Below are 12,761 nucleotides of genomic sequence, written 5' to 3'. Positions count from 1 at the left end.
ACTGCGCCACATGCGGTTGAACGCCAGGCTGCGCCACGAACGGCCGCGCGCTAATCCGAGCTACCGGGAAGGCGGACCTGGCTGGGGGTTGTGAACGAACGCGCAATCGAAACTGCCACGGCTTCACGCCAGACTTGCGCCCATGACCTATCGTTAACCCTTACACGAGGAAGAATACCCTTCACTGACCCAAATCGCATTGTGTTCCCTGGCCTGAAGCGTCATTGTCTTTTAGCCGTCAGCTCCGCCAGCTGGCCTCTCATCTCTAGGCAGGATGAAGGCGGGCCTGCGCCTTATCGCGCTGCTGCTGCTAGCCACAATTACAGCAGTAGCAGCAGTAGAGGTTACTTTGGTAACTTTGCCTTCTACTCTGTATCATTTTCACCGCTGACACGCACCTAGAATCAAGATGAACGCCAGAAATGCTCGGGCATGTACAGCAAGAAGGCATGGGGCGGCAAGGTTGACCCATTTATACTTGTCAAGTTCATAAAAGACCCAAAGAAGAACGAGGGCATTGAGAACCCGATAGTCAGCGTAGTAGTGTGGGAGTGGAAGGATACGCTGCTTCTAGGTGCCCCATCCGACTTGCCCGTGAACGACGTTGGTACTCCGCAGCCTGATGCTTGGGAAAATTGACTAACTTGCGCATAGGAAAACCGCCATTACATCTGTGATGACGAATCTATCAAACTGAAACTATGTAATGAAACGCACAAGGGCGAGTGGGTGCTCGCCGAAGACGTCGACAACATCTCTCAAATGTACATCCGGACCGCCGCAATCAACCTCAACGACCCTAAGCCTATCAATTACCCCATTTCAACTGGAGAGAAGAAGGTTTCGATAAAAACAGGATACTACTGCGTGGCGGCGGCAGCCCAGGATAGTCGATTGCAGTACGAGGCCGTCGTGGTTTTCCGGAATGCATACGGCGAACTCCAGGCGGCCCAGATTGCAAAACTGCCCTTTTACGGCGGCATCACACTCGTATACTTTCTCGTCTTGGCGTTCTGGGGCTTCTTGTATTTCCAAAATAGGCACGACATTCTTGCCGTCCAGAACTACATCACCGCTATCCTGGTCTTTCTGGTCTTGGAGATGCTCATGACTTGGGGGTACTACGACTACCAAAACCGCCACGGTAACAATGTGGGTGCCAAAGCACTCATGATAGTTGTTGCTGTTCTGAACGCCTTCCGGAACTCATTCTCGTTCTTTTTGCTTCTTATCGTATGCATGGGATATGGTGTCGTCAAGCCTTCCCTTGGAAAGACTATGATGGTTGTCCGCTGGCTCGCCGTGGCACACTTTGTCTTTGGCGTCATCTACGCTGTCGCCTCACTCACTGTTCGCCCAGATGATGCTGGGCCTATTGTCCTGCTTGTTATCCTTCCGCTATCCGCTACACTCACGGCCTTTTACATCTGGACACTGAACTCGTTAAACCTTACCATGAAAGACCTCATGGAGCGGAAACAGCACGTCAAAGCCACCATGTACAAGCGGTTATGGTGGTGCATCTTGACAAGCATTATTGTCATCTTCGGGTTCTTCTTCATCAATAGCTTCACATTTGCTGGCGCTTCTACTCCAGACTTTGCGCCTACACATTGGCAAACGCGGTGGTTCGTACTTGATGGTTGGCTAAACCTAGTCTACTTGGCTGATGTATGCTTCGTTGCATACATGTGGAGGCCAACAGCCAACAACAGAAGATTTGCTATGAGCGACGAGGTAAGTCCGCACATACCGTATGCTTCATACAGAGATGCTGACCCGCTCTCAGATCGCCCAGGATGACGAAGGCTTCGAGATTGCCTCAATCAGAGATTCCTTGGACGAAGAGGAAGGGGGCCCGAACCAGGGCTCCTCTTACGATCCAGCGCAAAGATCCACTAATGATCATGCACGCGATGCATCACCCTTACTTGCGCCACAACCACAAAAGCCCATTCATCCTCCTAGAGAAAGTCTTGATGGCGATACAATCTTCGCTGTTGGTGAGGACGACAAGTGGAGTAGTGATGGAAGCGAGGAGGAGGAAAGTGACGAAGACAGTGATGAAGACAGTGACGACTCGGGTGCTGGAAACTCAAAGGGAGGTAAGAATGAGCGTTCGAGATTGACTGGTAAAAAAGACGAATAGAGGTTGATTGGCCGCAATGATGGTTCGGGTTTCAAAAGCTGTGGCTTTGAGCACTGGCGTTCGTCGGAAAGCGATATACTTTCGCATGGGTTAGCGGGTGGCATGTATTTTAAACAAGCTGCCAGTTTTTGCATAGCTGGCTTTCGCAATAGTGCATTTAGATCTTGTTGCTCTACACGTTGATGTCATTTTGCGTTTAAAGGCTGCTGTCTGGCTTCGTTCTTAACTCCGCAAATGCCGAGGCATCTCGAGTAGGAATGTCGTCAGAGTTCTTCACTGCATCTCCAAACTTCAATCTTGCGCAACCACCCATGGCAGCTCTAACTCTAAGCGCGCCCAAGCGCACTGCAAGATACATATGTGACACATGTCGTAATAGCGTACGCTATCCACGCAACCCAGCTTCTGCCGTACAACGATATCTTGGCACCACAGCATCCTTACGCACTGAAGACTCATATGAATTGACGTCGCATCAATACTTCCGCAGTCGAGCTGCCACCCCAGATTCAACATTTGGATTATCTCGAAGAAATTTCACACTCCGTCAATACGCAACATCCAGCCAAGCTGCATACGCCACGAGCTCAGGCTTTGCGCCATTGCCACATCGTCGCCTAATCGCCCTCTCCGGTCCCGACACTGCAAAGTTTCTGCAAGGCCTGATAACAAATAATGTTGATCCAGACCGTCAATCATCATTCTACTCTGCCTTTCTGGATGCGCGAGGCAGAATACTGTGGGACGTTTTTGTATGGGTGTGGCCTGAGCTTGTTGCAGAGAAGGGACACTGGGCTTGCTATGTTGAGGTGGATGGAGGTGAACTGGAGGCATTGAAAAAGCACTTGAAACGCCATAAATTAAGGAGCAAGATTCAGATTGAGGAAATTAGTCAGGAGGCAGTACGCGTCTGGGCAACATGGGGATCTGCAATTGAGCAGATCAACACTCAAGGTCTCATTGCTAGCCTGAAAGATCCGCGCGCACCAAAAATGCATCGCCATCTTGCAGATGCAAATATGCAAACGATAACAGATGGCGCGCAGCCTGCAGATGTTCAAGAATATCACCTTCAACGTTACCGAAATGGCATCCCCGAGGGACAGATTGAAATACCCCGCGAGAGTGCCCTGCCAATGGAGTGCAACATCGATCTCTCTCAAGGCATAGATTTCAAGAAGGGCTGTTACGTCGGCCAAGAACTCACCATCCGTACAAAACATACTGGAATCGTACGAAAACGTATCTTACCAGTTGAACTATACACCACCGCCACGTCAGCCGCTCTTCCTGAGCATGGTGCCGACATCAAGCAACTCGACGAAAGTGGTAATGTTAAAAAAGGACGCGCGACTGGGAAGTTCGTGGCTGGTATTGGTAACGTAGGGCTTGCAATGTGCCGGCTGGAGAACATGACGCATATGAAAGTCAGTGCTGAGGGAGGCACATGGAAGCCTGGGATGGAATTTGGTTGCGAGACGAAAGATGGAATTGTTAAGATTAAGCCGCTGTTATACGAGTGGTTTGTGTTGAGAGAAAGAGATTTATGGGACAAGAACAGGCAGAGGCTGTGAGAAACAGCTGAATGGAATCCCGAACTAGTATATCGATAGCCTCGCAATAGTGTCACCCACGGCGTAACTTGTTCGCGTAGTGCAATAGTTCACGTGGTGCGCCTGGCCTGACCGGTAGGCTGACTAGAGGGGCTGTGCATGTGTGGCTTAGCTTTGTAGACATAACGTCATCATATATCCATCCATCTCTCATTGTTGCGCTTTTGATGTTCAGTACATGTAATCTAGTGAAATATTTTATTCTTGGCAATTAATTGCGCTGTGCCGCCATTCATCCAATCAACTGAACATATCTAATAACTTTGCGGCAGTCAAAAGCTACCAATCCAAACCATGGCTCTTACCACACTATCGTCGAGGTCATCGGAACACCAATCTTCCATCTCAAACATGATTGCACGCTTCCTCTCAAAGAAAAAGACAACCCCAAAGCGAAGAGATGAGCAAGAAGAGGAAGAGCAAGACACTAGACCGCAACTCATCCACGCACCCGTTCCCCTTGTCCTCCCCGAACACCAAGACACCTTACTGAAACTTGGGTGGACCACAATCACATTCCCAAAAACTTCACCAACAACTCAATCCCCAGACTCACTCTCCAGCATCCCACCACCAGGGCCACACCCGCTCCAAACCGCCTACCAAGACCTCTTTTCTGCCGGCCAAGCTTTCTTCAACCTTCCCGACTCTGAGAAGCACCAATGGAAACACCGTCTTGGCTCTGAAGAAGGATGGTCGAAGATCCCCGGCGAAAAAGAATTCATCACCCTCCGGTCGCTTGCATATTGTCCCGATATCTTACGCGCACCTGCGCGACGGTACTGGGAACTTATCGGACAACACTGTTCGAGTGCCCTAGGTCGCATATCCACGGCACTTGCGCTTCCTGATGGCGAACATGAGGGTCTGCGTCAATTCGTGGGGCCTTGTGCGCGGATGCCTGTGGACGAAGAGGGCAAGACGGCGACGATGTTGAGGTTGTTTAGGTATGAAGGGTGGGAGGAGAAAGTTGTTGCGGAGGCACATGCGGATTTGGGATTGATCAGCGTGGTTGTGGGTGATACGCCCGGTCTAGAAGTTTGGGATGGATCTGACTGGTTTGATGTGGAGAGGGAAGTCGAAAGGAAAGAGGAAAAGGGAGCAACGATGCTGGTTGGACGCCAGTTGGAGAGGTTGACGAATGAGAGGTTGAGGGCGGGTGGGCATAGGGTGGTTGCGTATGGAGGACCCCGGGAGATGTCTTCTGGGGATGGTGTAGATGGTGTGACGAAGAGGTACCGGCACTCAATTGTTTTTGTGCTACGCGCTCATGAGAGTACACTAATCGATTCGGATACGCTTGAGACTCGTATTACGGGGAGGTGGAGCCAGCCGATGAAGGGGGTTACTGCGGGTGCGCTGTATGAGATGATCAGGAGTCAGTGCTTCAATATTAATGTAAATAAAGAGGAGAGAGAGGCACAGAGAAGAAATCTGGCTGACGCGAAAGGGATGCAGTGAGGCAAGGTGTTTGGAGTTTCCAGACAGTTGTTTTGATGTTTTCTATTAGTATTGTTTTGACTTCACGTCGAAGTTACTTTCTATATGCGTATTCCTCAAAACTGTATTGCTCCATCTTTTTGAACTTTATGATCGACAGTGGTGAAGGGTTACAGCCTGAAGTTGAAAAGACAAAAGCAGATTGGTTTCCATGCTGTATCATGTGTGCACAATAGTGGGAAGAGATCATCAGGTGGAATTGACAGATACCAGGTCACGTGTCGATAGGCCAAGCAAATACGACCACTTTCTTGTCGCGGTCTCAACGATGTCATCTAAATACCTTGATGAAGCCGCCTAGCACGACCACATACCCTTTCAGCTTCTCCGTCTCGCCTAGCCCATGTCTGTGCCAATAATGGCGAAAGATTCAGAACGGGCTAGCTCAGCCTTGTGTTAGTAGTAGTAGTATATGTTAGGCACACTTCAGCATCAGCCTTCCGACACATGGCTCATTCTCACCCCAGCTTTCTCCCCTCCCTATCTTCCGCATCCTCAAATATCTTTCCCATACATATTCGCACATTACGTCTGGTACAGGACCCGCATCTACAATCACCACAATGACTACCGGAACCCCACTTCCCGCTTTTAAGCACGACCCACTTCCCGAACATAAGTCACATTTCCGCCTACTCCGCATCATTAGCGGTGACTTCGGGCAACACGTTGAATGCAAGATATTTACCTGGCCCATTGGCGAGGCACCGCCTTACTACGCAATTTCATATGTGTGGGGCGATGCCAATGAGACGACAGACATTACGGTCAACGGCAGTCGTCTCGAGGTGCGGCGTAACTGCGAGTACGCGCTCCAGCAGGCCTTTGCCACCAAAGCCTGTAAACATGTATGGGTAGATGCTATCTGCATTGACCAAACGGCTGAGGAAAAGAATCACCAAGTCGGAATCATGGACCAAATCTACTCGGGAGCAAAGCATGTTCTGGCATGCGTTGGGCCCCACGAAAACAATAGCGAATTCCTCTCCGAATTTATCAGACGATATCGTCCATTGATGAGACATATTCGCAGCGCTGTGAACTCATATTCAATGTACATCCCGAGCTTTACATTTCTGCATCATAAAAATATTTTCCTCCATTGCCTTCTCTTCATGAATGGTAGGACGCGCTAAGTCATGTACTAATCGTTCCGGTCATTCATGACACGGCCATATTTTACGCGGCTGTGGGTGATGCAGGAACTGCACCTGGCTTGCAAAGTGTCATTTTGTTTTGGACCGGCTGTAGAAGAAGCAATAAATATTTCAAGCCTCTTCTCGCTCCTTGAGTCCTGGAAAACTCTCAAACTGGGCCTTAAACCCCTTGGTTGGCCGATAAAAGGACGATCCTTACGTTTAGAAATGATGTACGCATTATGGCATTTTCGAAACAAGGATTTCCGGGAAGTAGATTTCCAACATATAGACGACCTCCCGAAGGACCGCTTACGACTAGCCTGTGTGACATGGGAACAAATTTTGGGGGATGTATTGCTCAATACGGATGCACACTGCACTGATCCGCGAGATCGGTTATTTGGGATACTGTCTCTCGTACATTGGCCAGATGGACAGAAACCCAAGGTTGATTATGGGAAGGATCGTTATGAAGTTGCATTGGATGCAACGAAACTTTTGAACGGATGTGGCCCTGAAATTACACAAAGATTGTGTCACATCTTCCAAGTCACAGGAGAGGAGACATCCCTTCTTCATGCGCAAAGTGTGCGTATGAGTATTCCCGGAGTAACACTCAGATCGAATCATCATGATCATCTCTATAATCATGGATTCAATCATACTTGGATAGGTATCAAGGTACAAGGTAGTATGAATCGCTTGGGACATCCTGATGCATCTGGTGATAGACGTTTGAGGTTATTTTTATCACTTCAAGAGCATGATGGCAGTTCTGTTCTGAAGCTGGAGAAAGGTCGAGATATGATACCAATACGGGGACCTCTTGACACAAGGATAGGCGATTATTTGGTATATCAAGAGGAGAGCGAAACCACAAGTCCTTCTCTGGTTTTGGTTATTAGACCATCGAAAGGCGGCAGATTTAGTTTGGTAGGACAGGTATCTATCACAGAGGACAGTCCCTTTCTAAAGAAAATGCTGTCACGGCTGGGTGGTGGCTTTTTGTTCAAATCTTATTGGCGCCCAGAAGATGTTCTGCTTTTAGGGTGGACTGTCCATCAACTTGAGTCAGATAGCATTACGCAAAACCGAGTGAGTGAGTTTCTCAACAGGCGAATCTGTGCATGGGATGGGTCTTCATATTTCACAAAACGGTGAGAAGGGGATAGTCGAGTCAGACGTAGATCGGACATAAAGATTACGGACAAGGCACATAAATTCAATTAAGTGGCACTTTTCCAATACTTTGTTCCGTTGGCTAGAAAAGGAAGTCACTAAAAAAACACGATGTAAAATTGGAAAACAATCAGACTAGAAGATGCATGGCTGAATTCCCTAGGTTGATTAAGAACACATGAGTATCGTCGCGGAATACATCCCAGGGGCTCACCGCGGGTGATGACAGAAGTAGCATAATTTACTCTCTGGCTGGAAAGTAAGTATCAAGGACGTTTCGTTGTTTCACAATGGAAGCATTCCAGCTGATAAACTATGAACACATGCCTGAGTAGATGCAATTGCACATGTTATCCTTAGGATTAATCTTGTGACTGTGGCTAGGATGGCTCTAAAAGTGTTGATTGAAACACCCGGTCAGAATAGAAACAGCGCAGGCTGGGGATCCTTGGCTCGGTGATGGCACGTGACAGGCATCCACAAATATGTATACTGCCTTGGATTGATGTGACGCAGCACAGGCATTATGTGACAGGCTAGCAAAGTGAATGACGTTTGCCGTAGGTTACCAAGCCAGTGCTTGGCCGGGAGCGGAAGAAGCGGAATTCTCGCCTAGACATGGACGTACATATGTAAGTACACAAGTAGGATGGTGTATCGGCAGCAAGGGGCTTGATTGAGGCGTTGGCGATGCAGCCATGAAGCGTTTGTGGAAAAGGACCGAGCCGCAACTCCTTTTGAGAGGTCGAGGAGGCAGGAACAGGCTAGCGCCGACGCTAGCGACGCACCAATGTGGTGTAACGTACCCAAACGATGTGTTTCAGAACAGGGCAGGGGCGTGTGCGTTTGGGAAGCAGCGACCCAGCGACGACACGCCAAAATAATTCATTCTCTCCTGCCTGGCGGCACCACGACGACGACAACGACGACAACACCGACAACACCGACACCAACCCCATCAATCATATCGCCTCGACTCTCAGCCGCTGCTGACCAGCCCCTCCTCCCGACCGCCTCCCGTGCACAGCCGCATTGCTATTCACTGGGCTGAACCGCCTCGCCCTGTCTCGCCCCGCCGACGGCGTTTCCGAAACTCGCATGTTTGTCAGACATCAGCGCCGCCTCAACTCCGCACTGTCGCCCCTTCCTCGATAAACGACCTACGACCGCATGCGACGCCTGTCATCTGCCGCTGGACGACGGACGCGACCTGGCCCTCTTTGTTTGCACCACCAAAGCACCTTCGAAGGGGCTTACTGAGTCCCTGCGCAACTCGCTCCGACCAGCCGCGCCTCGCTTCGCTTGGCTACCGCTCAACGCCTGCCAGCCTCCAAACATTGAACACGCCGCGAGGCATGAGCTAGGATGACGCGCCCTCACATCATCAGAGCAGGTACGAGCACAGCCAACCCGTGTGTCATTCGACGTGCGTGGGCTAACTCATGGCGGTAGACACGATTGACCTGCAGGACAAGTTATCTCCGACCGCCCAAGACCATTCCAACCAGCCCGAGCACCCAGCGCCTCTTGGAATAGGTCCAGCCGCGCCCCATCAGCAGGCCGCTATCCGCCATGTAGAGAAGGAGCGTTCCTCGGAAGAGGCGCGCCTGCACGATGTCTGGACCCATGGCAACAGCACGCTCCGAGACGACCCCGGGTCCGACGATGAACGCACCGTCACAAACAACACAAAGGGACATGACGAGCCTGCTGTGAGGTTGAATGGTGGTGCAATTGGTGACGACGATGCTGATATGCAGGATGCTGACGTGGAGGAAGACATGGACGACGATATGATGGATAAAATCTCAAGTTCGCCTTCGATTGACGATGGTGGGTATTTTTTACCTTTTAATTCCGCGACTTGGCCCGCAAGACAGGAGTCTCTGACCCCACAATCTTCGCCGATGCCCTCAACAATCGCTTCCTCCTCCCCTTTCACGAACATACCCAATCATTTTCCTATTTCTGTCGCCGATGCCACAGGGCCTTTTACGGTCGCAGCGTCCGACAGCTCTCTTTTGTCAACATGTCAATTCCCATCAAATCCTATTCCTTTTCATTTACCCTCGTCAATGGAGCATCATCGTGGTGAGTATACCTGGACAAGGGCCACTACCGCCCCGGACAACAAGGACGACATGGAAGCAGAGGTGGGTATGAGCCCGAGAGCCAAGCACTTAAAGGTAATAGAACACCGCATACAAATGATAAGGGATGATTCGCAAGCATCACTCATCTCTGAACTTGATGAGGAACAAGTCAGGAGCACGCTCAAGCCCATCAGTCGGTCCTTGCTCGGCACCTCAGACGACCCGTTTCTGGATTGTGCACGCAGCCCACCTCGGACATTGAACGGAACGCCTCCACCTACGCTTCAGTACCCCGACGATGAAGATGGCTCTTGGACTACCGACAGCGATGCTGATTCCTGGGACGAGGACCTGGACCAAGACAACGATGATGCATCCAATGACGTTTTCTTTTCTCATGAATCCAGATTTATCGACTCAGGTTGGGGAGGCGAATGCTTACGAGAAATAGAGGACATTGATTTCGAATTCGTCTACGCTCTACACACATTTGTTGCGACTGTCGAGGGTCAAGCAAATGCAACCAAAGGTGACACGATGGTGTTGCTTGATGACAGTAACAGCTACTGGTGGCTGGTACGGGTCTCCAAGGATAACAGTATCGGTGAGTACCGACGGCTGACGCACCATTCTTCGCTGACAGAGACAAGGCTATCTGCCCGCGGAGCACATTGAAACCCCCACAGAACGTTTAGCACGTCTCAACAAGCATAGGAATATTGACCTTTCTGCAACGATGCTTGGCGATACCGCCGAGAAGACTAAAAATCCACTCAAGAAGGCCATGCGGCGGAGGAACGCAAAAACGGTACAATTCGCACCACCGACCTATGTTGAGGCATCTGACTATGACTACTCCTCCGACGAGGGCGAAGGTGAACTTTTTGGAGGCCCCGAGCCCAAAGAGATGCAACAACAGCAGCAAGCCACAGCAAAGACCGGTGATTCGTCCCAGGACGAGGGTCTGCAAGTGCAGCCGCTCAAAGTTAACGGCACAAGAAAGGACGCAAATGGCCAACCCGAGGGCGATGCACGACGCTCGAGTGATGACTCTAATAAACAGGACGGACAAAGAGGAAGCGAAGACAACCTGGATCGTCCACTAGATCCCAAAGTATCGCGTAATGGTACTCTCCGCAACACCGACTCTTTCTTCAAGGACGACAACACCGAAACACGCAAGATTACACTCACACCCAATATACTTCGCGATGACTCGACTCCCTCAAGTAATGGTTCTCGAGAACGCGGTCCAAGTCTGGAGAGTTTGGAGAAGAACGGCTTTGCAGACAAGGTGAAGGATGACAAGAGGAAGAAGGAGAAGAAATCAGGCATGCTCAGCGGACTGTTCAAGCGCAAGGACAAGAAGGGCAAAGGCCCGCAAGACTCCATTGACAGTGATGTCGACAAGGCAGAGGAGGTGGACCGCAGCTCGCCGCAGTCGAAGCCCTCGGACGAACTTGTAGAGCGATCATCCAACGAGCAAGTGACAGCACCTGCACCCTTGAGACAGTCAAGCAAGAACAAAGCGCATAAGCGCCCAAATCACCGAGACGACTCACCGATAAAGACAAAGGGTATCTTGAAGACGGAAAGTCCTACGGATATGGATGCAGATGATGATATGGATGTTGAAGATGAGCCAACTACACAGCAAGCCACCTCATCCATGCGCCTGGTACCGCCAGAAAAAGAGGATGAAGATCAACCCGCAGCTGAGGAGCAGAATACAACTTCTGTCTCGGCTTCGAACTCTGCAGCCTCAAAGAACCCCTTCAGCGGTATGATTAAGTCTCAAGCAGATGGAGAAGTGAAGCGCGAAAAGGTCACAAAGGCCAAGCAACGTGTACAGTTGGACGATTTTGACTCGGATCAGAGCAGCGATCCCTTTGCGGACCCCGACGCTGAACGCAAGTCCAGAGAAGCCGATAAATCAGAATCGGCTGAACGTCTCTCAGAATCACCAGTATATGTTTCTGTCGCCGATGTACAAGCAGGTCAGAAAGAAAACGGGGCAGACAGAGACAGAGAGATGGACTCTCACCATACCCCGGGCCTATCTACAGACAGCTCAAGCCAAGAAACAAACTCGCCGATATCGACACCAACACCCGATGACAGTCCTACGAAAACCACTCAGGAGGTTATTGATGCCCCACGGTCTAACTCCGGGAATACCTCGCCCACACATGTCACGTCCGACTCCACTATTCCTCCCCCTTCGAGGCCCGCTCCCATTCCTGCTGAAGAATCAGAGCCTTCTCCGCCTGCTTCTTCAGAGAGCACGATACTTCCCGCTTGGTCTGACGCTTCACTACGCGCCTATCTCGACGACGGTAGCGAGATTCGAGACATGCTCGTTGTCATCAACGACACTACAGGCGTCGTGCCAGTTGCCCCCGACCATCCGCTTATGAAAGATTACCTCGCAGAGGAAATGAAGACAATGCAAAGCTTGAGTGGCGAGCTCGACCGCTTGCTGAACGGATTAATGGAGAAGTCCATGAAAAGAGCAGGAAGTGCAGCTAGTAAAGCTAGCACGACACGCAGTACCAGCGCCAATGGCAGATTGAGCGCAGGGGCAATGTTTTGAAGGAGTGTAAAGGCTGGTCCGGAGTCATTCATCATTGTTAGTATACCCGAAGGACTGGATTTTCTTTCTTGCTTTTTTCTCCTTGACCGGCGTTGTCTTCGAGACCTGGGACACATCATGTGGGATGATTTTGGAATTCAATTGGGGTTTCTGGTTTGGGTTTGTCCGTTTTTTTTTCTCACTATGCCCCCTCCCCTTTTCCCGTTCTTGCACCTCTATTCTGGTTCCACCTTTTTTGTCTTTCTACTTACAGGGCTGAGGAATTGTTCTATCTGGACGAGCTACCAGAGATTTGTTTTTCTACTTTGATTTTCTTTTTGTGTCCTCTAACCCTTGCCTGTGGTTGACTGCATGGTCAATGTGGGCTTGGGACTGCAAGACTATTCGTTACATGATCACATCTCCAATACCCCTTTTTTTCTTCTTTTCTCCAATTCTTTGGATATGTTTTCGGCACTCGCTTATTTTTCTTTCTTTTTTTGTCTGGCTGTTTAT

General features: G+C 50.1%; 3 protein-coding genes across 3 annotated transcripts; all 3 read left to right on the top strand.

Moving 5' to 3' along the window:
- The first annotated feature begins 96 nt into the window (after positions 1-96).
- On the top strand, positions 97-5,343 carry PSV08DRAFT_411402 (uncharacterized protein). Its single transcript, XM_014221906.2, has 8 exons — positions 97-352; positions 403-603; positions 655-1,737; positions 1,790-2,060; positions 2,481-2,529; positions 2,715-3,619; positions 3,883-3,889; positions 4,083-5,343. The coding sequence occupies exons 1-8, from the start codon at positions 275-277 to the stop codon at positions 5,221-5,223; spliced, it is 3,735 nt and encodes a 1,244-aa protein (XP_014077381.2). The 5' UTR covers positions 97-274; the 3' UTR covers positions 5,224-5,343.
- A 482-nt stretch (positions 5,344-5,825) lies between these two features.
- On the top strand, positions 5,826-6,398 carry PSV08DRAFT_403909 (heterokaryon incompatibility protein-domain-containing protein; the record flags this gene model as incomplete). The annotated part of the gene is made up of 1 exon (XM_066093665.1): positions 5,826-6,398. One exon carries the CDS (start codon positions 5,826-5,828, stop codon positions 6,396-6,398), a length of 573 nt encoding a protein of 190 aa, XP_065948718.1.
- A 2,464-nt stretch (positions 6,399-8,862) lies between these two features.
- PSV08DRAFT_227962 (uncharacterized protein) lies at positions 8,863-12,266 on the top strand (the record flags this gene model as incomplete). Its single annotated transcript, XM_066092216.1, has 3 exons — positions 8,863-8,973; positions 9,033-10,277; positions 10,324-12,266. Exons 1-3 carry the CDS (start codon positions 8,946-8,948, stop codon positions 12,264-12,266), a joined length of 3,216 nt encoding a protein of 1,071 aa, XP_065948717.1. The 5' UTR covers positions 8,863-8,945.
- Positions 12,267-12,761: the final 495 nt, after the last annotated feature.

The sequence above is a fragment of the Bipolaris maydis genome (assembly GCF_028858645.1).
Source record: "Bipolaris maydis strain C4 unplaced genomic scaffold PSV08scaffold_11, whole genome shotgun sequence".
Classification (NCBI taxonomy): Eukaryota; Fungi; Ascomycota; class Dothideomycetes; order Pleosporales; family Pleosporaceae; genus Bipolaris; species Bipolaris maydis.
The sequence above is the reverse complement of the archived record's forward strand: the minus strand, read 5'-3'. Positions and strand labels throughout refer to the sequence as shown.

Bases quoted from the DNA above. Each gene is read 5' to 3' on its own strand.
- PSV08DRAFT_411402 (XM_014221906.2), top strand. From the start codon at position 275: ATGAAGGCGGGCCTGCGCCTTATCGCGCTGCTGCTGCTAGCCACAATT. The intron at 353-402 runs GTAACTTTGCCT...ACACGCACCTAG, and splicing joins CAGCAGTAGAGGTTACTTTG to AATCAAGATGAACGCCAGAA. The intron at 2,061-2,480 runs GTGATGAAGACA...TCTAACTCTAAG, and splicing joins GGAGGAAAGTGACGAAGACA to CGCGCCCAAGCGCACTGCAA.